This window comes from Coregonus lavaretus, assembly GCF_964263955.1.
Source record: "Coregonus lavaretus genome assembly, chromosome: 30".
Taxonomy (NCBI): domain Eukaryota; kingdom Metazoa; phylum Chordata; class Actinopteri; order Salmoniformes; family Salmonidae; genus Coregonus; species Coregonus lavaretus.
This window is the reverse complement of record NC_140017.1, coordinates 35,464,383-35,489,986: the sequence shown is the minus strand read 5'-3', so window position 1 is coordinate 35,489,986 and position 25,604 is coordinate 35,464,383. Positions and strand designations below refer to the sequence as shown.

General features: G+C 48.6%; 1 protein-coding gene across 1 annotated transcript; it reads right to left on the bottom strand.

Annotated features, from left to right (window-relative positions):
- Positions 1–23,525: 23,525 nt before the first annotated feature.
- On the bottom strand, positions 23,526–24,476 carry LOC311105901 (olfactory receptor 2AT4-like; the record flags this gene model as incomplete). Its single annotated transcript, XM_084148124.1, has 1 exon — positions 23,526–24,476. The coding sequence occupies one exon, from the start codon at positions 24,474–24,476 to the stop codon at positions 23,526–23,528; it is 951 nt and encodes a 316-aa protein (XP_084004250.1).
- Positions 24,477–25,604: the final 1,128 nt, after the last annotated feature.

The following is a 25,604-nucleotide window of genomic DNA, read 5'->3' as shown; positions in this document are numbered from 1 at the left end:
ATCGAGAGCATCCTGACTGGTTGCATCACCGCCTGGTATGGCAACTGCTTGGCCTCCGACCGCAAGGCACTACAGAGGGTAGTGCGTACGGCCCAGTACATCACTGGGGCCAAGCTTCCTGCCATCCAGGACCTCTATACCAGGCGGTGTCAGAGGAAGGCCCTCAAAATTGTCAAAGACTCCAGCCACCCTAGTCATAGACTGTTCTCTCTGCTACCGCACGGCAAGCGGTACCGGAGTGCCAAGTCTAGGTCCAAAAGACTTCTCAACAGCTTCTACCCCCAAGCCATAAGACTCCTGAACAGCTAATCATGGCTACCCGGACTATTTGCACTGCCCCCCCACCCCATCCTTTTTACGCTGCTGCTACTCTGTTAATTATTTATGCATAGTCACTTTAACTCTACCCACATGTACATATTACCTCAACTACTTCAACTAGCCGGTACCCCCGCACATTGACTCTGCAACGGTACCCCCCTGTATATATAGCCTCCCTACTGTTATTTTATTTTACTTCTGCTCTTTTTTTTCTCAACACTTTTTTTGTTGTTGTTTTATTTTTACTTTTTTTGTAAAAAATAAATGCACTGTTGGTTAAGGGCTGTAAATAAGCATTTCACTGTAATGTCTGCACCTGTTGTATTCGGCGCATGTGACCAATACAATTTGATTTGATTTGATTTGATTTAATGTTGTAAATGGCTATTGCAGCTGGAAACGGCTGATTTTTTATGGAATATCTACATAGGTGTACAGAGTCCCATTATCAGCAACCATCAGTCCTGTGTCCCAATGGCACGTTGTATTTGCTAATCCAAGTTTATCATTTTAAAAGGCTAATTGATCATTAGATGTCAATGGCGACGTGTATGCGGTGAGCGAAGTCAAGCGCAGGACACAGAGCTACTGGCAGACGTACTTTACTAACCAGTAAAATAACATACAAAACAAAACCTCCTAACAGGGAGGAAACAAATACACGCATACGAAACAGCAATGCCGACCTTATGGGAAACAAAACAATAACACACAATTTACCAAACGAGAGACAGGGGTAAATATAGGGACTACAATCAAACATAATAGCAAACAGGTGTAAACACTCAAGACTAAACAAGACAAACACCGAAACATCGATCGGCAGCAGCTAGTACTCCGGGGACGACGAACGCCGAAGCCTGCCCGAGCAAGGAGGAGGAGCAGCCTCGGCAGAATCCTTGACAGTACCCCCCCTTGACGCACGGCTCAAGCCGTGCGCCGACCCCGGTCTCGGGGACGGCCAGGAGGACGCGGAGCAGGGCGAGTCGGATGACTCCGGTGGAAATCCCTCACCAGGGAGGGATCTAGGATGTCCCTCCTAGGGACCCAGCACCGTTCCTCCAGACCGTACCCCTCCCACTCCACGAGATACTGCAGACCCCCCATCCGACGCCTCGAATCCACGATGGAACGGACTGAGTACGCCAGAGCCCCTTCGATGTCTAGTGGGGGCGGAGGAGCCTCTCGTATCTCATACTCCTGGAGTGGACCAGCTACCACCGGCCTGAGGAGAGACAAATGGAACGAGTGGTTAATGTGGTAAATTATGGGCAGTTGTAACCTATAATATACCTCGTTCAATCGCCTCAGGACTTTAAATGGCCCCAAAAACCGCCGACCCAGCTTCCAACAGGGCAGGCGAAGGGGCAGGTTTCGGGTCGAGAGCCAGACCCGATCTCCCGGTGCATAAACCGGACCCTCACTGCGGTGGCGATCGGCGCTCGCCTTTTGCCTTCTGATAGCCCGCTGCAGATGGACATGCGCAGCGTTCCATGTTTCTTCCGAGCGCCGAAACCACTCATCCACCGCAGGAGCCTCGATCTGGCTCTGATGCCAGGGTGCCAGGACCGGCTGATAACCCAACACACATTGAAAAGGCATAAGATTAGTGGAGGAGTGGCGAAGTGAGTTTTGGGCTATCTCTGCCCAGGGGATATAACCCGACCACTCCTCCTGCCGGTCCTGGCAATAGGACCTCAGAAACCTACCCACATCCTGGTTTACTCTCTCCACCTGCCCATTACTCTCAGGGTGAAAACCAGAGGTAAGGCTAATCGAGACCCCCAAATGTTCCATAAATGCCCTCCAGACTCTAGAGGTGAACTGGGGACCCCGATCAGACACTATATCCTCAGGCACCCCGTAGTGCCGGAAGACGTGAGTAAACAGGGCGTCGGCCGTTTATAGGGCTGTAGGGAGACCTGGCATCGGAATGAGACGGCAGGCCTTAGAAAACCGATCCAAGATCGTGGTATTCCCCTGGGAGGGGGGAAGGTCCGTGACAAAATCCACCGATAGGTGAGACCACGGCCGTTGTGGAACGGGTAGAGGTTGTGACTTCCCTCTGGGCAGGTGTCTAGGCGCCTTACACTGAGCGCACACCGAGCAGGAAGAAACGTAAACCCTGTCCTTAGCCAAGGTGGGCCACCAGTACTTCCCGCTAAGGCAGTGCACCGTTCGACCAATACCCGGATGACCAGAGGAGGGTGACGTGTGAGCCCAATATATCAGTCGATCACGGACCTCGTGCGGCACGTACCTCCGCCCCTCTGTACACTCTGGGGGAGTAGGGTCGGTACGTAACGCCCGCTCGATTTCCGCATTGACCTCCCACACCACCGGTGCCACTAGACAAGACTCCGGAAGTATGGGAGTGGGCTCAATGGACCTCTCCTCTGTGTCATATCGCCGGGACAGGGCGTCTGCCTTAGCGTTCTGTGACCCTGGTATATACGTGAGCTTAAATACAAACCGGGCAAGAAACATGGCCCACCTAGCCTGACGAGGGTTCAGTCTCCTCGCTGCCCGGATGTACTCCAGGTTACGATGGTCAGTCAGAATGAGGAAAGGGTGTTTAGCCCCCTCAAGCCAATGCCTCCACACCTTCAGGGCTTGAACCACCGCTAGCAGCTCCCTGTCCCCCACGTCATAATTGCGTTCCACCGGACTGAGCTTCTTGGAATAAAAAGCACAGGGGCAGAGTTTTGGAGGCGTGCCCGAGCACTGAGACAGTATAGCACCGATCCCCGCCTCGGACGCATCCACCTCAACTTGGAATGCCAAAGAGTGGTCCGGATGTGCCAGCACCGGAACCGAGGTGAACAGGTCCTTCAGATGTCTAAACGCCCTGTCCGCCTCAGCCGACCACTGCAAACGCACCGGGCCCCCCTTTAGCAGGGAGGTGATGGGAGCAGCTACCTGTCCAAAACCCCGGATAAACCTGCGGTAGTAATTGGCAAAACCCCAAAACCGCTGCACCTCCTTAACCGTGGTGGGAGTCTGCCAATTACGCACGGCTGAAATGCGGTCAATCTCCATCTCCACCCCTGACGCGGACAACCGATGTCCCAGGAAGGAGATGGACTCCTGGAAAAACAGGCATTTCTCCGCCTTCACATACAGGTCATGCTCCAACAGTCTACCCAGCACCCGACGCACCAGGGTCACATGCTCGGCTCGTGTAGCGGAGTATATTAGAATGTCATCAATATACACCCTGTCCATGCAAATCCCGGAAAATCTCGTCCACAAATGATTGGAAGACTGAAGGAGCATTCATTAAACCGTATGGCATGACGAGATACTCATAGTGACCCGAGGTGGTACTGAATGATGTCGTCCATTCATCTCCTTCCCTAATGCGCACCAGGTTGTAAGCGCTCCTGAGATCCAATTTTGTGAAGAATCGCGCCCCGTGTAATGACTCCGTCATACTAGCAATCAGAGGGAGAGGATAGCTGTATTTAATGGTAATCTGATTGAGACCACGGTAATCAATACACGGGCGTAAACCCCCATCCTTCTTCTTCACAAAAAAGAAACTCGAGGACGCCGGGGAAGTGGACGGCCGTATGTATCCCTGTCTCAGAGATTCGGTGACGAATGTCTCCATAGCTGCCGTCTCCTCCTGAGACAGAGGATACACATGACTACGAGGAAGTGCAGCGCCTACCTGGAGGTCTATCGCACAATCCCCCTGTCTATGAGGTGGTAATTGAGTCGCCTTCTTCTTACAGAAGGCGAGTGCCAAATCTGCATACTCAGGAGGAATGTGCATTGTGGGCATTTGGTTCGGACTTTCCACCGTCATTGCCCCTACGGAAACACCTATACACCGCCCGACACACTGATCAGACCATCCCTTGAGAGCCCTCTGTTGCCATGAAATGTTGGGGTCATGAGATGTTAACCAGGGAAGCCCCAACACCACGGGAAACGCAGGAGAGTCAATCAAATACAACTGTATAATCTCCTCATGACCCCCCTGCGTCTTCATCTTAAGTGGCGCAGTGACCTCCCTAATCAATCCCGAACCCAAAGGGCGGCTGTCTAGGGCATGGATGGGGAAGGGCACATCAACTGGTATAAGAGGAATCCCTAACTTATACGAGAAACAGCGATCAATAAAATTCCCAGCTGCGCCTGAATCGACTAGCGCCTTATGCTGGGAGTGAGAAGAAACCTCGGGAAACACAACTTTAATACACATATGTACCACAGAGAGCTCTGGGTGAGTTGGGTGCTTACTCACCTGTAATGACTCATCAGTGCGTGGCCCACTGCCTCGATCCCTAGGAGACCCTCCCCAGCACCGACCCGCAGTGTGTCCTCTGGGGCCACAGTTGGTGCAGGGGACGGCCTCTCTCCTGGTCTCTCTCCTCTTCTCTCTAGCACCAGCGCCCCCGAGCTCCATAGGGCTCGGCTCGGAGGTGCTGGGGGATGGAATGGACGGCCCCAACTCCGGACGTCCGCGGGTAGCCAACAGGGTATCTAGGCGAATCGACATGTCCACCAGCTGATCGAAACTTAGGTTGGTGTCCCTGCAGGCCAACTCTCGGTGAACGTCCTCCCTTAGGCTGCACCTGTAGTGGTCGATGAGGGCCCTCTCATTCCATCCCGCATTGGCAGCCAGAGTCCGGAAGTCCAGTGCGAACTCCTGCGCGCTCCTCTTCCCCTGTCTGAGGTGGAACAGACGCTCACCCGCCGCTTTCCCCTCTGGGGGATGATCGAAAACCGTCCTGAAGTGGCGGAAGAACTCCGCAGAGCTGACTGTAGCGGCGTCTATTCCCCTCCACTCGGCGTTGGCCCACTCCAGTGCCTTGCCGGACAGACAGGAGATGAGGGCGGAAACGCTCTCGTATCCTGAGGGCGCCTGGTGTATGGTTGCCAGGTAGAGTTCCACTTGGAGCAGGAAACCCTGACACCCGGCCGCGGTGCCATCATAAGCCCTCTGGAGCGAGAGCCGAATCCCACTGGACTCCGGAGGTGAAACGATGGGTATGGCTGATGGTGATGGTATCTTTGGAGGAGGTGTGGGCAAACCTCCTCTTTCCCTTCGCCTCAAGGTGTTCATCACCCCTTCCATGGCGGTGCCAAGATCTTGGATCATGGCCGCTTGTTGGATAACGCGCTCCTCCAGTGATCCCGTTGGCACCGCCGATCCTGCTGACTCCATGTGTGGTGTGTTATTCTGTCAATGGCGACGTGTATGCGGTGAGCGAAGTCAAGCGCAGGACACAGAGCTACTGGCAGACGTACTTTACTAACCAGTAAAAGAACATACAAAACAAAACCTCCTAACAGGGAGGAAACAAATACATGCATACGAAACAGCAAAGCCGACCTTACGGGAAACAAAACAATAACACACAATTTACCAAACGAGAGACAGGGGTAAATATAGGGACTACAATCAAACATAATAGCGAACAGGTGTAAACACTCAAGACTAAACAAGACAAACACCGAAACATCGATCGGCAGCAGCTAGTACTCCGGGGACGACGAACGCCGAAGCCTGCCTGAGCAAGGAGGAGGAGCAGCCTCGGCAGAATCAGTGACATTAGAAAACCGTTGTGCTGATTAAAGAAGCAATAAAACTGGCCTTCTTGAGACTAGTTGAGTATCTGGAGCATCAGCAATTGTGGGTTCGATTACAGAATCAAAATGGCCAGAAACAAATAACTTTCTTATGAAACGTGAAAGTCTATTCTTGTTCTGAGAAATGAAGGCTATTCCATGCTAGAAATTGCCAAGAAACTGAAGATCTCGTACAACGCTGTGTACTACTCCCTTCACAGAACAGCGCAAACTGGCTCTAACCAGAATAGAAAGAGGAGTGGGAGGCCCCGTTGCACAACTGAGCAAGAGGACAAATACATTAGAGTGTCTAGTTTGAGAAACAGACGCCTCACAGGTCCTCAACTGGCAGCTTCATTATATAGTACAGTAAAACACCAGTCGCAACGTCAACAGTGAAGAGGTGATTCCAGGATGCTGACCTTCTAGGCAGAGTTGCTAAGAAAAAGCCATATCTCAGACTGGCCAATAAAAAGAAAAGGTTAAGATGGGCAAAAGAACACAGACACTGGACAGATGAAGATTGGAAAAGGTGTTATGGACAGATGAATCAATGTTTGAGGTGTTCGGATCACAAAGAAGAACATTTGTGAGACGCAGACCAAATGAAAAGATGCTGGAGGAGTGCTTGATGCCATCTGTCAAGCATGGTGGAGGCAATGTGATGGTCTGGGGGTGCTTTAGTGGTGGTAAAGTGGGAGACTTGTACAGGGTAAAAGGGATTTTGAAGAAGGAAGGCTATCACTCCATTTTGCAATGCAACGCCATGCCATACCCTGTGGACGGCGCTTGATTGGAGCCAATTTCCTACAACAGGACAATGACCCAAAGCACAGCTCCAAACTATGCAATAACTATTTAGGGAAGAAGCAGTCAGCTGGTATTCTGTCTATAATGGAATGGCCAGCACAGTCACCGGATCTCAACTCTATTGAGCTGTTGTGGGAGCAGCTTGACCGTATGGTACGTAAGAACTGCCCATCAAGCCAATCCAGCTTGTGGGAGGTGCTTCAGGAAGCATGGAGTGAAATCTCTTCAGATTACCTCAAGAAATTGACAACTAGAATGCCAAAGGTCTGCAAGGCTGTAATTGTTGCAAATGGAGGATTATTTGACAAAAGCGAAGTTTGAAGGACACAATTATTATTTCAATTAAAAATCATTATTTCTAACCTTGTCAATGACTACATTTCCTATGCATTTTGCTATATTTCCTATTCAAACTCAATTCATGTATGTTTTCATGGAAAACAAGGACATTTCCAAGTGACCCCAAACTTTTGAACGGTAGTGTATATCCTTTTTTGTTTCTTAAATGTGCTGAGAATGTTTCAAAGCCAAGCAACTATCCTGCACCAGAAAATTGTGGGAAGGTTGCATGCAAAATAACTATAGACATTAATAACTGCATTTCCATAGCTTCCCAAAAAAATGTAACACCTGAGGAGGAGTACCAAGATGGCTGCGCGGTGCTTCAATACAGCGCCCCCTGTCAGTCATCCAGGGTTTCTACAAATCATTGTAATAAACATATGGTTCTCAAAACGTTATATGCTAGCTGGGATACTTTTGTTCCGTTCCATCACCATCTACAGAGTAATATGGGGAACAGGATATGGACGGATCTTCCACTGTCCAGTGTCATCACTGGACTGACTAGTGGATTTAAAGTAACATGAGATTTCATCTGGTCTCCAAATTTAACAATAGCACAGGAGTCATAGATTATTCTTTTTAAGAGGTGAGTGAGGCCTACAGTCTCTCTCTCTCTCTCTCTCTCTCTCTCTCTCTCTCTCTCTCTCTCTCTCTCTCTCTCTCTCTCTCTCTCTCTCAGGCCCCCTCTCTCAGGAGTAAATTTAAACAGATTCAGATGTGTGTGTGTGTGTGAGTGTGTGTCTGAGGTTCACTTGGCTCTGCACCTCTGACAGCTGCATATGGCTTTAAGAGGAGTCCAAAATAGAGAAAACAGCATAACCCCCAAATTGATGAGACATGGGGATGTCAACAGGCTCCGACCTCCATTCCATGATGAGACATGGGGATGTCAACAGTCTCTGACCTCCATTCCAGGCGTTCTAAAGAGGTCATGGGTGTGTAGTGTGCATAAGTGCCAACAATATGAGGTCAAAACTCCAGTTTAGTGTGTGTGTTTTGGTATTGCTACTTGCTCTTTGAGGGATTGGGTCTGGGATCTGTTGTTTGGGATAAATGCATTTGTAAAAGCTCTGTACACAAATTAAATTGGATTGATTTGTTGTGATTTGGTAGGGCACCAGCAGTGTTACATAACTCAGCTGTTGTTTGGTTGGCCAGACTGTTTCCATAACGGAGGGTTCCCCCTGGCCAACACAGATATGAGTCACTGATTAGCGAGATGTCTGAGGACAGGTGAGGGCTTTGTTATCACACACACACAAACACACACACACACGCATGCATGTGTACACACACACACACGCATGCACGCGCGCGCGCACACACACACACACACACACAAACACACACACACGCACACACACACACACACACGTGGGGACCAAATATTTATTTTACATAAAACATTTTTTTTCCCCTAACCCCTAACCATAACCACAACCTTAACCTTAACCCGTAACACTAACCCTAAACCTAACCCCTAACCCCTTACCCTAACCCTAATTCTAACCCTAACCATCATTGTAACCCTATCCCTAAACCACTTACCTTAAAATAACCTTTGACCTCATGGGGATGTGGGAAATGTCCCCACTAGGGAGAACTTTCCTTGTTCTTCTATCCTTGGATTTTAGGTCCCACAAGGATAGAAGAGCCAAGGTCCCAATACATGGGTCACCAACAGGTTGGTCACCTGGGTCCCAACACATGGTCAAAGTACAGATTACACAATCAATAAGAATGTTTACATAGTGTAATAATGTGTTTATGTTTTCCTCCTGGTTCAATAGCATCACTCCATGTTGATATTTCCCAGAAAACTCCATCAGTGCTGTCGGTGGCGGCAGCGGGACACAGATGCAAGGGCTCCGTCATTCCCGAAGGAGACAGTCCCCTGGATTGTATTAATTATCTTGGAATGCCTATGGAATCCTGGAATGAGAGCAGCACAGGGAAAACTCTCACAGCGGTCCTGCTGTGACCCCAGTGTGTGTGTGTGTGTGTGTGTGTGTGTGTGTGTGTGTGTGTGTATGCGTACCTGTCTACATGCAGTGTGTGCATGCAGGCGTGTTGCGTGTATTTATGGATTGACCTGAGGGCAGGTTTAGCAGCAGATTTGTGATAACAACACTCTCCTTAAGCAGCTGTCGAATGTGTGGCTAACTGTGAGGTTAGCTGTTGTGACCTGTCACAAGTTAGCCTGTCAGTTATTGCAACAACTGTTGTTGTTTCTGAAAGGAATACTCCATGACAGTGTGTGAGATAAACTAATGTTCTTTCATTATTAACCAAAGGACTGTAACACTTAGATGGCAAACCAATCACCAAAGCACAACAACGTACATGATAAGTCACTATCAAAGTCAGTGTGCAAATGTTGCTCAATCGCAGCACTACTAAACATCCATAACAACCTTATATCAACTGGGTTGTTCCACCAATTAAGTGCCTTTTGAGTAGTGAATTTAAATAGTTTATTTAACCTAATTTTAACATTCTGTTATAAAGAGCTTGCAAGTTATACATGAAACTGTACTTGTGCATGTGACAATAAAACTTAAACTTGAACTAAAGAGCACATGTTCAACTTAATAAAGCTGTTGATAAAAAAATGACTATAGTAAGTGCCTATTAAATGGCAAATAAAGTAACAAGGTTGACCGTAACAGAGTTGACGACTTCATCTTAAATCAGCCATAAATCCCCCCGTGACAGGGGGAATGGAAGCTTGTTGTGTGCAACAGGATAGGGGCAATTGAAAACAAGCTTCACAAATTTCTTTTAAATTGTTAATACACCTCTAGCCTGTTTATCTATGGGTAACAGGATTGACGTGTTATACTCGACCCGCTCAGTTTTCCACCACAAAACACCAGAAAATGTTTAAAAAGAGTAAAACCAGTTCACCTGCTTTTAAACTATGATTTGCCTATCAGATGTTCAATGTCTCTTTGGATTTTTTTTTTTTAAAGGAATAATTTCACCATATTATTAATGAGAGTTCAGTTTATGTAACAGGGTTGACGTTAAAATGAGGTACAGGATTTGAATCACTAATAATTAATAATCTTCAGAAATGCAAGTCTTAATTCATATAAAAAATCAGATTTATTGAATTACAAGATGGTATATTTTAAAGGCCGCTTAATTTAATATAACAGGCTTTTAAAATGCAATGTTTCAGCGCAATTCCTACTTAGAGGATCAAATGGACGCAAAAGGCACTCATTTCGTGGAATGACCCACCTGCTTGAAGCGCTACGCTCATGAGCACCAGTAATGTATGCTATAGAGGGACCAAGAAAATTACATTGCCCTTCACTGCAATGTTTTGTGTCTGCTTACATAGCTTTAGGGGGTTGGAATAAATGACCCAATGTCACGACTTCCGCCGAGGCTGCCTCTCCTCCTTGTTTAGGCAGGCTTCGGCGTTCGTCGTCACCGGCTTACTAGCCACTGCCGCTCCATTATTCATCATTCCATTTGTATTATCTTGTCAATCACACACACCTGGTTCTTATTCCCTCATTAGTCCGTGTATAAGTGTTCCCTCTGCCCCCCTTGTCCTTGTAGGTGATTGTTTATTCGTGAGAGTAGTGTAGCTCAGTGGAGCTACTCGTACCTTGTTATTGCCGGGTTAGATATTTCCCCTGTGCCTGTTATTGTTGGAACTACCGTTACCTTGTATTGCCAGGGTAGATATTCCCCTGTGCCTGTTTCGTTTGTCACTATCCAGCGCTATTTGTGTACGACGGAATAAACTCTGCATTTGGTGATTCTCCTCCTGCGCCTGACTCCTTGTATCACACTCATCAAAGAATCACCCACGCGCTATAGAGTCAGTGGGAGAAGAGCGCATGCCTGGAATCGTGGCACGGGTCCAGGAGCATTCCACGATGCTGGCCAGCTTGGGGGAAGTGATGGATCGGGTTCTACAGGTCGTCCAACGCCTGGAGAGGAGAGGACCCGATCTGTCGAGACCAGCTGGCCAACCGGATCCAGCCACCTACACCCCAGCACCCGGAGGGATCCAGATATCCCGACCACGGGCGTTCGACGGGACGGCGGCACTCTGCCAAGGATTCCTCCTACAACATTTACATTTACATTTACGTAATTTAGCAGACGCTCTTATCCAGAGCGACTTACAAATTGGTGCATTCACCTTATAGCCAGTGGGATAACCATTTTACAATAATTTGTTTTTCTTCTTCTTTGGGGTGGGGTAAGGGGGGGTAGAAGGATTACTTTATCCTATCCCAGGTATTCCTTAAAGAGGTGGGGTTTCAAGTGTCTCCGGAAGGTGGTGAGTGACTCCGCTGTCCTGGCGTCATGAGGGAGCTTGTTCCACCATTGGGGTGCCAGAGCAGCGAACAGTTTTGACTGGGCTGAGCGGGAACTGTGCTCCCGCAGAGGTAGGGGGGCCAGCAGGACAGAGGTGGATGAACGCGATGCCCTCGTTTGGGTGTAGGGACTGATCAGAGCCTGAAGGTACGGAGGTGCCATTCCCCTCACAGCTCCGTAGGCAAGCACCATGGTCTTGTAGCAGATGCAAGCTTCAACTGGAAGCCAGTGGAGTGTGCGGAGGAGCGGGGTGACGTGAGAGAACTTGGGAAGGTTGAACACCAGACGGGCTGCGGCATTCTGGATGAGTTGTAGGGGTTTAACGGCATAGGCAGGGAGCCCAGCCAACAGCGTGTTGCAGTAATCCAGACGAGATGACAAGTGCCTGGATTAGAACCTGTGCCGCTTCCTGTGTAAGGTAGGGTTGTACTCTCCGAATGTTGTAGAGCATGAACCTACAGGATCGGGTCACCGCCTTGATGTTAGCGGAGAACAACAGGGTGTTGTCCAGGGTCACGCCAAGGCTCTTCGCACTCTGGGAGGAGGACACAACGGAGTTGTCAACCGTGATGACGAGATCATGGAACGGGCAGTCCTTCCCCGGGAGGAAGAGCAGCTCTGTCTTGCCGAGGTTCAGCTTGAGGTGGTGATCCGTCATCCACATTGATATGTCTGCCAGACATGCAGAGATGCGATTCGCCACCTGGTTATCAGAAGGGGGAAAGGAGAAGATTAGTTGTGTGTCGTCTGCGTAGCAATGATAGGAGAGGCCATGTGAGGATATGACAGAGCCAAGTGACTTGGTGTATAGCGAGAATAGGAGAGGGCCTAGAACTGAGCCCTGGGGGACACCAGTGGTGAGAGCATGTGGTGCGGAGACAGCTTCTCGCCACGCCACTTGGTAGGAGCGACCGGTCAGGTAGGACGCAATCCAAGAGTGAGCCACGCCGGAGATGCCCAACTCGGAGAGGGTGGAGAGGAGGATCTGATGGTTCACAGTATGAAAGGCAGCAGACAGGTCTAGAAGGACAAGAGCAGAGGAGAGAGAGTTAGCTTTAGCAGTGCGGAGAGCCTCCGTGACACAGAGAAGAGCAGTCTCAGTTGAATGACCAGTCTTGAAACCTGACTGGTTTGGATCAAGAAGGTCATTCTGAGAGAGATAGCAAGAGAGTTGGCTAAAGACGGCACGCTCAAGAGTTTTGGAGAGAAAAGAAAGAAGGGATACTGGTCTGTAGTTGTTGACATCAGAGGGATCGAGTGTTGGATTTTTGAGAAGGGGTGCAACTCTCGCTCTCTTGGAGGCGGAAGGGACATAGCCAGCGGTCAAGGATGAGTTGATGAGCGAGGTCAGGTAAGGGAGAAGGTCACCGGAGATGGTTTGGAGAAGAGAGGAGGGGACAGGGTCAAGCGGGCAGGTTGTTGGGCGGCCGGCCGTCACAAGTCGCAAGATTTCATCTGGAGAGAGAGGGGAGAAAGAAGGCAAAGCATAGGGTAGGGCAGTGTGAGCAGGACCAGCAGTGTCATTTGACTTAACAAACGAGGATCGGATGTCGTCAACCTTCTTTTCAAAATGGTTGACGAAGTCATCCACAGAGAGGGAGGAGGGGGAGGGGGAGGAGGATTCAGCAGGGAGGAGAAGATGGCAAAGAGCTTCCTTGGGTTAGAGGCAGATGCTTGGAATTTAGAATGGTATAAAGTGGCTTTAGCAGCAGAAAGAGATGAATAAAATGTAGAGAGGAGGGAGTGAAAAGATGCCAGGTCCGCAGGGAGTCTAGTTTTCCTCCATTTCCGCTCGGCTGCCCGGAGCCCTGTTCTGTGAGCTCGCAATGAGTCGTCAAGCCACGGAGCAGGAGGGGAGGACCGAGCCGGCCTGGAGGATAGGGGACATAGAGAGTCAAAGGATGCAGAAAGGGAGGAGAGGAGGGTTGAGGAGGCAGAATCAGGAGATTGGAGGGAGAAGGTTTGAGCAGAGGGAAGAGATGATAGGATGGAAGAGGAGAGAGTAGCGGGAGAGAGAGAGCGAAGGTTGCGACGGCGCATTACCATCTGAGTAGGGGCAGAGTGAGTAGTGTTGGAGGAGAGCGAGAGAGAAAAGGATACAAAGTAGTGGTCGGAGACATGAAGGGGAGTTGCAGTGAGATTAGTAGAAGAACAGCATCTAGTAAAGATGAGGTCAAGCGTATTGCCTGCCTTGTGAGTAGGGGGGGACGGTGAGAGGGTGAGGTCAAAAGAGGACAGGAGTGGAAAGAAGGAGGCAGAGAGAAATGAGTCAAAGGTAGACGAAGGGAGGTTAAAGTCACCCAGGACTGTGAGGGGTGAGCCATCATCAGGAAAGGAACTTATCAAGGCGTCAAGCTCATTGATGAACTCTCCAAGGGAACCTGGAGGGCAATAAATGACAAGGATGTTAAGCTTGAATGGGCTAGTGACTGTGAGAGCATGGAATTCAAATGAGGAGAAAGACAGATGGGTCAGGGGAAAAAGAGAGAATGTCCACTTGGGAGAGATGAGGATTCCTGTGCCACCACCCCGCTGACCAGATGCTCTTGGGGTATGCGAGAACACATGGTCAGACGAGGAGAGAGCAGTAGGAGTAGCAGTGTTTTCAGTGGTAATCCATGTCTCCGTCAGCGCCAAGAAGTCGAGGGACTGGAGGGTAGCATAGGCTGAGATGAACTCTGCCTTGTTGGCCGCAGAACGGCAGTTCCAGAGGCTGCTGGAGACCTGGAACTCCACGTGGGTCGTGCGTGCAGGAACCACCATGTTAGAGAGGCAGCAGCCACGCGGTGTGAGGCGTTTGTATAGCCTTAATCCCTCCATCCCTCTCTGTCAACCTGGCCCTCTGTTTCTCCCAGTGAGACTGGGGGGGGCCGCGACGGTCTCCAGCATCAGGCCGCCGCCATCGGAGCGGGAGAAGGTGTCCGTCCTCGTTTCCTGCCTCTCTGGGAAAGCCCTGGAGTGGGCCAACACGGTTTGGAACAAAGGAGGAGCCACGTTGGAGGACTACGGGGAGTTTGCTTGCCTCTTTCGGGCAGTCTTCGAACACCCGCCCGAGGGTTGACAGGCGGGCGAGCGGCTGGTCCACCTGAGGCAGGGGACGAGAACCACACAGGACTTCATGTTGGAGTTTCTGAATCTGGCAGCGGGGTCCGGGTGGAACGAGCAGGCCCTGATCGACCATTTCCGGTGCCATCTGCGGGAGGACGTCAGACGGGAGCTAGCCTACCGGGACACCATGTTGTCTTTTTCAAAACTGGTGGACATGGCCATCCGTTTGGACTACCTGCTGGCAGCCAGAGGACGTCCTGGTAGGGGTCTGCCCGTTTCCACCCCGGACGACTCGGATCCCGAGCTGATGGAGCTGGGTGGAGCCGCCGTCCGAGAGAGCGGAGGAAGACAGCGACAGTGCCACTCTGGTGCACGAAGGGACAGTACACCACACGTCGTAGTCAACGCTCTTTTGGGCCTGGAGGCGGCAGGCAGGGCACTCTCGCATCACCCCAGGTATCGAACACGCACACTCGTTCAGAGCCCTCTGCTGCACACTGTACCCTACCTATCTACTTTCCCGATCACATGGTAGTTCCCCAGTGTAAGGCGCTAGTCAATTCAGGCGCAGCTGGGATCTTTATGGACAGGGCATTCTCACGCCGTCAACGCATTTCATTGGTTCCCCTATCCATTCCACTCCCCATCAGAGCACTTGATAGTCGACCATTAGGTTCCGGGTTTGTTAAGGAAGTTACTGTACCAGTCACCATGATCACCCAGGAGACTCATTGTGAGCAGGTTACTTTTTCAATTATTGAGTCTCCTGCTTTCCCTGTGGTATTAAGTATCCCTTGGCTAGCACTCCACAAGCCCACCTACAAGCCCACCCCCCGTCGCAGGCTGAAACTATGGCTATGGAAACATACGTCACCGAGTCCCTGGGCCAGGGGTATATAAGTCCCTCCACTTTCTTTCTTCTTTGTGAAGAAGAAAGTTGGCGGTCTGCGCCCGTGCATTGATTATCGATCACTGAACAAGGAGACTATAAGATTTTGTTATCCTCTCCCCCGCATTCCTTCAGTGATTGAGTCATTGCATGGGGCGCGCCTCTTCACTAAACTAGATCTCAGGAGTGCGTACAACCTGGTGCGTGTTCCGGAGGGGGATGAGTGGAATACAGCATTCAGCACAACCACGGGGTATTATGAATACCTGGTGATGCCCTACGGTTTGATGAATGCTCCATCCGTCTTCCATTCCTTTGTGAACAAGGTGTTTCGGGACATGCTTGGTCGCGGTGTGGTGGTCTACATCGATGACATCCTGGTGTATTCCGCTATGCGCGCCGAGCATGTGTCCCTGGTTCGCAAAGTGCTGGCCCGACTGTTGGAAAATGACCTTTATGCCAAGGCAGAGAAGTGTATGTTTTTCCAGCAGTCCGTCTCCTTCCTCGCATACCACATTACCACCTCAGGTGTGGAGATGGAGGGAGATTGCATTGCAGCCGTGCTTAATTGGCAGACTCCAACCATGGTTAAGGAGGTGCAGCGCTTCCTTGGCTTTGCCAACTACTATCGAAGGTTTATCCGGGGCTTTGGCTAGGTTGCAGCTCCCATTACATCCCTGTTGAAGGGTGGGTCGTCCCGGCTCCGCTGGTCTGCTGAGGCTGACCTGGCCTTCAGCAAACTGCGGGGTCTGTTCACCTCAGCACCGGTACTGGCCCACCCCGATCTATCACTACTGTTCGTAGTGGAGGTGGATGCGTCCGAGGTTTGGATAGGCGCTGTCCTTTGCCAACGCTCGGGTACGCCACCCACGCTCCGCCCCTGTGCCTTCTTCTCTAAGAAGCTCAGCCCGGCGGAGCAGAACCACGACGTTGGTGATCGGGAGCTGTTGGCTGTTGTCCAAGCTTTGACCGTGTGGAGGCATTGGCTCGAAGGGGCGAAACACTCTTTCCTCGTCTGGACGGACCACCGTAACCTGGAGTACATCCGGGCAGCGAGGAGGCTGAATCCTTGCCAGGCCAGGTGGGCCCTATTCTTCACTCGGTTTGATTTTACACTTTCATACATTCTGGGTACGAAGAACGTGAAGGCAGACGCACTGTCCCGGCTGTATGACACAGAGGAGAGGCCCAGAGACAACACCCCCATACTCCCTGCCTCCTGCATTGTGGCGCCGGTAGTGTGGGCGATGGACGCGGATATAGAGCAGGCATTACGCACAGATCTATCTCCACCTCAGTGTCCAGCTGGGCTGCAGTACGTGCCTGCTCTTATCTGTGATCGTATGATCTTCTGGGCACACACGTCACCCTCCTCTAGTCACCCAGGTATCGGTCGTACAGTGCACTGCCTGATCGGAAAGTACTGGTGGCCTACCTTGGCTAAGGACGTGAGGATGTACATTACATTTACATTTACATTTTAGTCATTTAGCAGACGCTCTTATCCAGAGCGACTTACAGTTAGTAAGTACATTGTACGTCTCCTCCTGCTCGGTGTGCGCCCAGAGTAAGGCACCTAAGCACCTCCCAGCAGGTAAGTTACAACCTTTACCAGTTCCAAAACGACCATGGTCTCACCTTAGTGTTGATTTCTTGACTGATCTTCCCCTCTCCCAAGGTAACACCACCATCCTGGTCGTTGTGGACCGCTTTTCCAAGTCCTGCCGCCTCCTTCCTCTGCCCGGTCTCCCCACGGCCCTGCAGACTGCGGAGACCCTATTTACTCCCGTCTTCCGGCACTACGGGGTACCAGAGGATATAGTGTCTGACCGAGGTCCCCAGTTCACGTCCAAGGTTTGGAAGGCGTTCATGGAACGTCTGGGGGTCTCGGTCAGCCTGACCTCTGGGTTCCACCCCAAGTCAAATGGACAGGTGTAACGGGTAAATCAGGATGTGGGTAGGTTCCTGCGGTCCTACTGCCAGGACTGGCTGGGGGAGTGGTCGTTGTTCTTGCCATGCTCAGAATATGCCCAGAACTCTCTCCGCCACTCCTCTACTAACCTAACACCATTCCAATGTGTTTTAGGTTACCAACTGGTTCTGGCACCGTGGCACCAGAGCCAGACCGAGGCTCCTGCGGTGGATGACTGGTTTCGGCGTGTGGAGGAGACGTGGGACGCTACCCACGTTCACCTCCAGCGCGCCGTGCGTCGTCAAAAGGCCAACGCTGAGGCTACCGTATTAACCCCTCGTTTCATGTGTCTCTCCTCAAGCCGGTGGTGGTTGGTCCGCTCCAGGAGTCTGAGGTGCGGGACGTTCCTCCACCTCCTCTGGACATCGAGGGGGCCCCAGCGTACTCTGTCCGTTCCATCCTGGATTTGAGGCATCGGGTGGGGGGCCTTCAGTACCTCGTGGAGTGGGCGGGGTAAGGTCCGGAGGAACGGTGCTGGGTCCCAATGAGGGATATCCTTAATCCCTCCATGATACGGGATTTCCACCGTCACCATCGGGCTCGCCCTGCTCCGCATCCTCCTGGCCGTCCCCGAGGCCGGGGTCGGCGCGCTGTTGGAGCTGCGCGTCAAGGGGGGGTACTGTCAACTTCCGCCGAGGCTGCCTTTCCTCCTTGTTCGGGCAGGCTTCGGCGTTCGTCGTCACCGGCTTACTAGCCACTGCCGCTCCATTATTCATCATTCCATTTGTCTTGTCTTGTCAATCACACACACCTGGTTCTTATCCCCTCATTAGTCTGTGTATAATAATAATAATAAATAATAATAATATGCCATTTAGCAGACGCTTTTATCCAGAGCGACTTACAGTCAAGTGTGCATACATTTTTGTGTATGGGTGGTCCCGGGGATCGAACCCACTACCTTGGCGTTACAAGCGCCGTGCTCTACCAGCTGAGCTACAGAGGACCACACCATATAAGTGTTCCCATATAAGTTCACCATATAAGTGTTCCCTCTGCTCCCCTTGTCCTTGTGGGTGATTGTTTATTCGTGAGAGTTGTGTAGCTCGGTGGAGCTACTCGTACCTTGTTATTGCCGGGGTAGATATTTCCTCTGTGCCTGTTATTGTTGGAACTACCGTTACCTTGTATTGCCAGGGTAGATTTTCCCCTGTGCCTGTTTCGTTTGTCGCTATCCAGAGCTATTTGTGTATGACGGAATAAACTCTGCATTTGGTGATTCTCCTCCTGCGCCTGACTCCTTCTATCACACTCAACACACCCAATGGAAACAAGGACACTTTGTATGGCATGATTGTGTGTGGCATGTTTGCAGTGGATCGGCTGCCCATGTGGCCCACTAAAAGGATACAGGGAGTCATAGTTACAACCATTGGTTATTGTGTGAGGTGAATCCATACCCCAGCCATTGGTTATTGTGTCAGGTAAATCCATACTCCAGCTATTGGTTTAATACAGTGAGATGAATCCATAACCCAGAGATTGGTTACTATGTGTGGTGAATCCATAACCCAGCCATTGGTTATTGTGTGAGATGAATCCATATCCCAGCCAAAGCATGAGATGCATATTTTCCTAGCACACTTCATCTGTAATTTTTATTATTCAAATAATGAGTATTGTATTTAGAACTACTGTAATCCAGCTCAGACAATGGGCTTTTATAAATAACACTTGTCCCCCCCATCCCCTGGATCCTGCCCTCATCAGCAGAGGAGGTGTGTGTGAGTGTCCGCGTGTGCGCGCATGTCAGATTCCATTGTCAGGCTCCAGAGGGTTCGGCCCCACCCCACGGCCCAAACATCCACAAACTATATCTGAACCGTGGGCGGTCGATTGGCAGTGGGTTACTTTAGGTGTGGACCCTGGCCCTCAGGACTGTAGAAGACAGATGACAACTCTGAGACCCTGACCACAGGACCACAGGACTACAAAGGACCTCTACCTGTCACACCCACCACCAGACCCAGCCAGGTAAATGCCCAAGGGCTGATATTTTATACTGTCTAGATAGACACACTGTAGATAGGGAAGTGTCTGTCAAGTTACTTACTCTTCTATGTATCTGCAAATACAGAAAGGCAGGTTGATGTTTATTATCATTAATCTTGCCCTGGAGGCAGAACTGAGTGATTTCCACTAGATGGTCCAGCTGAAAAGTCAAAATTGGCTCTATTTTAAATATTGATGAAAACAAAAATGAACTTTTTGGTCTTAATTTCAGGTTAGGGTTAGACATTAGGGTTAGCGGTGTGGTTAAGGTTAGCGTTATGGTTAATCCAGCTCTCACAGTCTCACGTCACATTTACACATTCATCCATGTTTCTCAAATGTCAAATTTCAAAGTTGTTCCAAACGTCATATTTCGAAATGTTTTAAGGTTAAATTTAGACTTTCACTCAGAATCTTTAAGGTTAGGGTTAAATTTAGACGTTAATTCCGAAATCCTAAGTTTAGGCATTAAAAAAAATTGACATAAAAAAAAAACTTTCTATCAAAGGACTCAAACTTGCAACCTTTGGAATTAGAAGCAGATGCTTACACCCGTTTGCCATCCACCATCCACCGTCCACAACACTCTAGCAAAACCGAAACCTACTTGAAGGCAACAGCGCTCACTGTTGCCCCTAGTGGATGGTTTCCACATCATCTCTCTATGTCCTCAGACATGGATGGACGTCGAATACTGACTTGTATCATGGATGACCTGGCTGTAAGGTTAGGGTTAGGTTTAAAATCAGATTTTATGACTTTGTGGCTATGCCAGCTTCTGACCACTCTGCAGAGCTGCCTTCAGGGCAAGATTCATGACAATAAATGCCAACCTGCTACAGAAATGGTAGGAGCTAGAGGAAGGAGCAAGGTAGGGACAGACTGGTCATAGGGCATTTCTGGCCAAAATTCCAAATGGGCTAGTCCACCTTAAGCCTAGTGGGCCTGTCTAAATTCTAGGTTTGCACAAAATGTTTCATTATTCGGCTAATAATGGTGGCCTCAAGAGAAAGAATGGGCGTAAAAAGGCCTGGCCGTTTTCTGGTTCCAATCCGTCCCTGGAGCAAGGTGTTGTTTTCAGACCAGGCTTTTTTTCAGAGCAATGGGATACAGTTTTAATTTGTCACCAGAAAATTCAAGGTCAACCTCTTCCCCCACTTTCAGATTTCACCTTCAGAGACTTTGGCCTCCCTGACAGAGTGACCTGCCCTCCCAACCAAGGTGTAAGGACCCTCATCCTTTCTGTCTCGACACTCTCCTATTCTTCTTCTCCTCTCCTGCCACCCCTCTCAGGGCAGAATGGACCGGTCTGTGCAGGAGCTGTTTCTGAACTTCACAGTAGTCTTAATCACTGTGCTGCTCATGTGGATCCTGGTCAAGACCTACCAGGCCTGAACCACCAGGGGACAGATACAGGAGGAGAGAGATGAAGGTTCGAATCCTGGATCAGACGAGAAAATCTGGTGTGGCGTAAGCCGGCAACCGGAGTGTTGCTGACATCATCCTAGATTCCATCGCCTGCCGTTGTGCCCTTGAGCAAGGCACTTAACCCCTACAATTGCTCTGCGGCTGATCCATGCGTCTGACCCATTGCTTCCAGTCTCTCGGGTGTGTGTTTGTCTCGGGGGGGTTAGGGTGTGAGCATAAATACATATTTCCATTAATGGACAATAAAGTTAACGGACAATAAAGTTAATGGACAATAAAGTTAATGGACAATAGAGTTAATGGACAATAAAGTTAACTAACGGACAATAAAGTTAACGGACAATAAAGTAAAGTACATCTTATATTATCTTCATTCTGTAACATAGATGTTGCACATGGTCCCTGACAAATTAAGTGAATAAATGAAATTGAAATATATACACGCAGTTCCTCACTCCTGCCTCGTAGAGGTACTGTAGTGTTAGAGATGAGTTGGCAAGCATTCTGTTTACACGTTCTACAATAAAATAACTATTATTGTACCCAATATGTTTTCTGTTGTTTGATGCATCCAACATTATGTTTTAAATGATACATGTGCACACAAATCATGAAAGTAAGCAGAGTACACACCCTACCTACACAACCAGTCAAAAGTTTGAACACACCTACTCATTCAAGGGTTTTTATTTATTTGTACTATTTTTGACATTGTATAATAATAGTGAAGACATCAAAACTATTAAATAACACATATGGATTCATGTAGTAACCAAAAAAGTGTTAAACAAATCAAAATATATGTTATATGTGTGAATCCTCAAATAGCCACCCTTTGCCTTGATGACAGCTTTGCACACTCTTGGCATTCTCTCAACCAGCTTCATGAGGTAGTCACCTGGAATGCATTTCAATTAACAAGTGTGCCTTTTTAAATGTTAATTTGTGGAATTTCTATCCTTTTTAATGCGTTTGAGCCAATTAGTTGTGTTGTGACAAGGTAGGGGGGGTATACAGAAGATAGCCCTATTTGGTAAAAGACCAAGTCCATATTATGACAGTCCATCATTACTTTAAGACATGAAGGTCAGTCAATACAGAACATTTCAAGAACTTTGAAAGTTTCTTCAAGTGCAGTCGCAAAAACCATCAAGCGCTATGATGAAACTGGCTCTCATGAGGACCGCCACAGGAATGGAAGACCCAGAATTTCCTCTGCTGCAGAGGATAAGTTCATTAGAGTTACCAGCCTCAGGAATTGCAGCCCAAATAAAAGCTTCACAGAGTTCAAGTAATAGACACATCTCAACATCAACTGTTCAGAGGGGACTGTGTGAATCAGGCCTTCATGGTCGAATTGCTGCAAAGAAACCACTACTAAAGGACACCAATAAGAAGAAGAGACCTGCTTAGGCCAAAAAACACGAGCAATGGAAATTAGACTGGTGGAAATGTATCCTTTGGTCTGGAGTCCAAATTTGAGATTTTTGGTTCAAACCGCTGTGTATTTGTGAGACGCGGTGTGGGTGAATGGATGATCTCCGCATGTGTAGTTCCCACCGTAAGGCATGGAGGAGGAGGTGTTATGGGGTGGGGTGCTTTGCTGGTGACACTGTCTGTGATTTATATAGAATTCAAGGCACACTTAACCAGCATGGCTACCACAGCATTCTGCAGCGATATGACATCGCATCTGGTTTGGGCTTAGTGGGACTATCATTTGTTTTTCAACAGGACAATGACCCAACACACCTCCAGGCTGTGTAAGGGTTATTTTACCAAGAAGGAGAGTGATGGAGTGCTGCATCAGATGACCTGGCCTCCACAATCCCCGACCTCAACCAAATTGAGATGGTTTGGAATGAGTCGGACGGCAGAGTGAAGGAAAAGCAGCCAACAAGTGCTCAGCATATGTGGGAACTCCTTCAAGACTGTTGGAAAAGCATTCCAGGTGAAGCTGGTTGAGAGAATGCCAAGAGTGTGCAAAGCTGTCATCAAGGCAAAGGGTGGCTATTTGAAGAATCTCAAATCTCAAATATATTTTGATTTGTTTAACACTTTTTTTTGGTTACTACATGATTCTCTGTAGCTCAGCTGGTAGAGCACGGCGCTTGTAATGCCAAGGTAGTGGGTTCGATCCCCGGGACCACCCATACACAAAAAATGTATGCACGCATGACTGTAAGTCGCTTTGGATAAAAGCGTCTGCTAAATGGCATATTATTATTATTATTATTCCACATGTGTTATTTCATAGTTTTGATGTCTTCACTATTATTCTACAATGTAAAAAATAGTAAAAATTAAGAAAAACCCTTGAATGAGTAGGTGTGTCCAATCTTTTGACTGGTACTGTACATTCTTAGAAAAAAGGGTTCCAAAAGGTTTTTTCGGCTGTCCCCATAGGAGAACCCCTTTTTGGTTTCAGATAGAACCCTTTTGGGTTCCACGTAGAACCATTTTGGCTTCCATGTAGAACTCTCTGTGGAAAGTGTCCTACATGGAACCCAAAAGGGGTCTTCAAAGGGTTGTCCTATTGGGACAGTCGAAGAACCATTTAGGTTCTAGGTAGCACCTTTTTTTCTAAGAGAACTTCAGTTGGACTAACTGTTAATTGTGTGATGATGAAACAACAACAAACAAGCCTTTTGTTTTGGAGGCTAAACACCTTGTCTTTATGCTCACAGTTAGGCCATAGAAATCAGCGATGAAACACTTATAAAACACACGTGTTCACATACACAGTATAGTATTTTTATTTGATCGAACACAAAATAATATTAGTCCTATTCTCTCTTATTGAACACGCACTTGTGTTTTTCTAAATCGCTTGACCAAGATCTGTTTTATTTCCTCAGTTCTTAGACAGTATATCAGTGGATTGATCATAGGAGGGAGCAGGCTATACAACATGATAATAACAATACGTAAATAAGTGCTGAATCTAATGCCGATATTGCTAGACAGATAAATAAAACATCTGGGGAGATAATACAGGGCAATGATGATCAGCTGACCACTGCAGGTAGAAAGGGTTTTGAGGCGGCCTTGGGTGCTCGCAATCTTAAGAACTGCCATAATAATAGAGCAATATGAGAATATAATAAAAGCAAGGGGTCCCAGTAATACCACCATTGCTACAACAAAAGCAGATAAACCATAAGGGGCCCTGTCAGTGCATGCAAGCGTTGTTATGGAAACATGATCACAGTAGCACTGCATGATTGTGTTTGAGTCACAGTAAGGAAGAGGATAGGCCCTGATTACCATAGCAAGAGAGGGAGGGTGTGCAAGCACCCACGCAGTGGCATTGAATATATGAATGGTGGAGTTGTTGATAACCTTTGGGTATCTGAGTGGGTAACAGATTGACACATATCGGTCTAAAGCCATTATCAATAGGAGAAAGCTAGTTACGGATCCAAAATAGTGCACTAAGTACATTTGAAAAAAACAACCAAAGAAAGAAATTGCTCCCGCCTGAAACCAATACCTGGCAATAATCTTTGGTAAAGTGGTGGTGCTGAATAGTATGTCAGACACAACCAGATTCAAAATGATAAAATACATGGGTTTATGGAGAACGTTATGAGTTGCAAACAAGATAAGAACAACAACATTTCCTATTAAAATGCAACAATATACCAAGAATAATACAGTTGAGACAAGGCCGTAGAACTCTGGCTGAAGTCCAGGGAACCCAACGATGACAAACTCTGTCACAAAGCTGTGATTCCCTGCTGACATGACCATATGTTCTCTTAGAACCAACACTCTGGAAAGTAATGAACATTTATGTTATAGTAAATTATCCATCATTACAACCTAGAGCAGTGTTTTCATCAGGTTTTTGTCATATCAAATCAAACGGAATATTGCTCATATACTCTAGTGTCAAATCCTAAATTGACGTATGCACGTGTGACTTTCATGTAAATCATGCATATTGTCAGTGGAAGATTTGAACAAAGAAATGTTGTTATGCATGCAGATTTCAAGTAAGGATTTGGCCCATTGTGCATTTACCAATAATTATTACAGCTCACAGACGGAATTGTTTTACCATGTCAACAATCATTATAATATATATGTCACGGTTCAGACAGACGACCAGAGGACCACAATTGCGTCACACCAGAAAGTTTATTAAAACTTAAGGGAAAAGGGAAGTAGGGAGTGAGTGAAGGCTCCAGGGGTAACAGGGATCCCGTCCAATGTGCTGGGTCTGTGCCCCCCCCAGTGGCAGCGATGCGTCCTATGACGCCGGTGGTGGGTGGTCCAGAAGTCCTGGGGGGGGAAACACAGACACAACGGGGCGGATGAAACAAGGCAGCAGTACAGTTCAAGGGAAATCCAAATACGTTGTAGCAAGGCAGAAGGCTGGTCAGAGTTACCGGGATTGAAGAGTAGTCAGGAGTCGTTATAGCAGAAAGCAGGTCTGGTTTTCCTGGGGCAGAAGAGTATCCAAGAATCAGGCAGGTCCGGGGTCACAAAACAAGGGTGAGCCAGAAGCGTGAGCAAACAGGTTCCGGGTGTGAGCTTTGCAGACGATCTGACAAAGGAGAGCTGAAAGACAGGGCTTTAAATACTGGGAGAGGTTAGTGGGTAATGCAGCGCAGCTGGCAGAGTAATTAGAGCAGAGCAGAGCAGGGACAGGTGGAGCTAGTTAGGCTGAGTAGAGAGAGTGGTGAGCAGAGTGGAAGATAGTGGAAACAAATTAAGGTGGTAACCCGGTGGAGTGAGAGGGCTCATGACAGAACCCCCCCCCCAAGGGACGGCCCCAGAAGTCCCAAGAGCAACACCACGCCGGGCGGGAGGAGGGGAGCCGGAGGAGGGCTAGAACTCCTCCGAACGGTCCGAGTGAACGTCCTCATC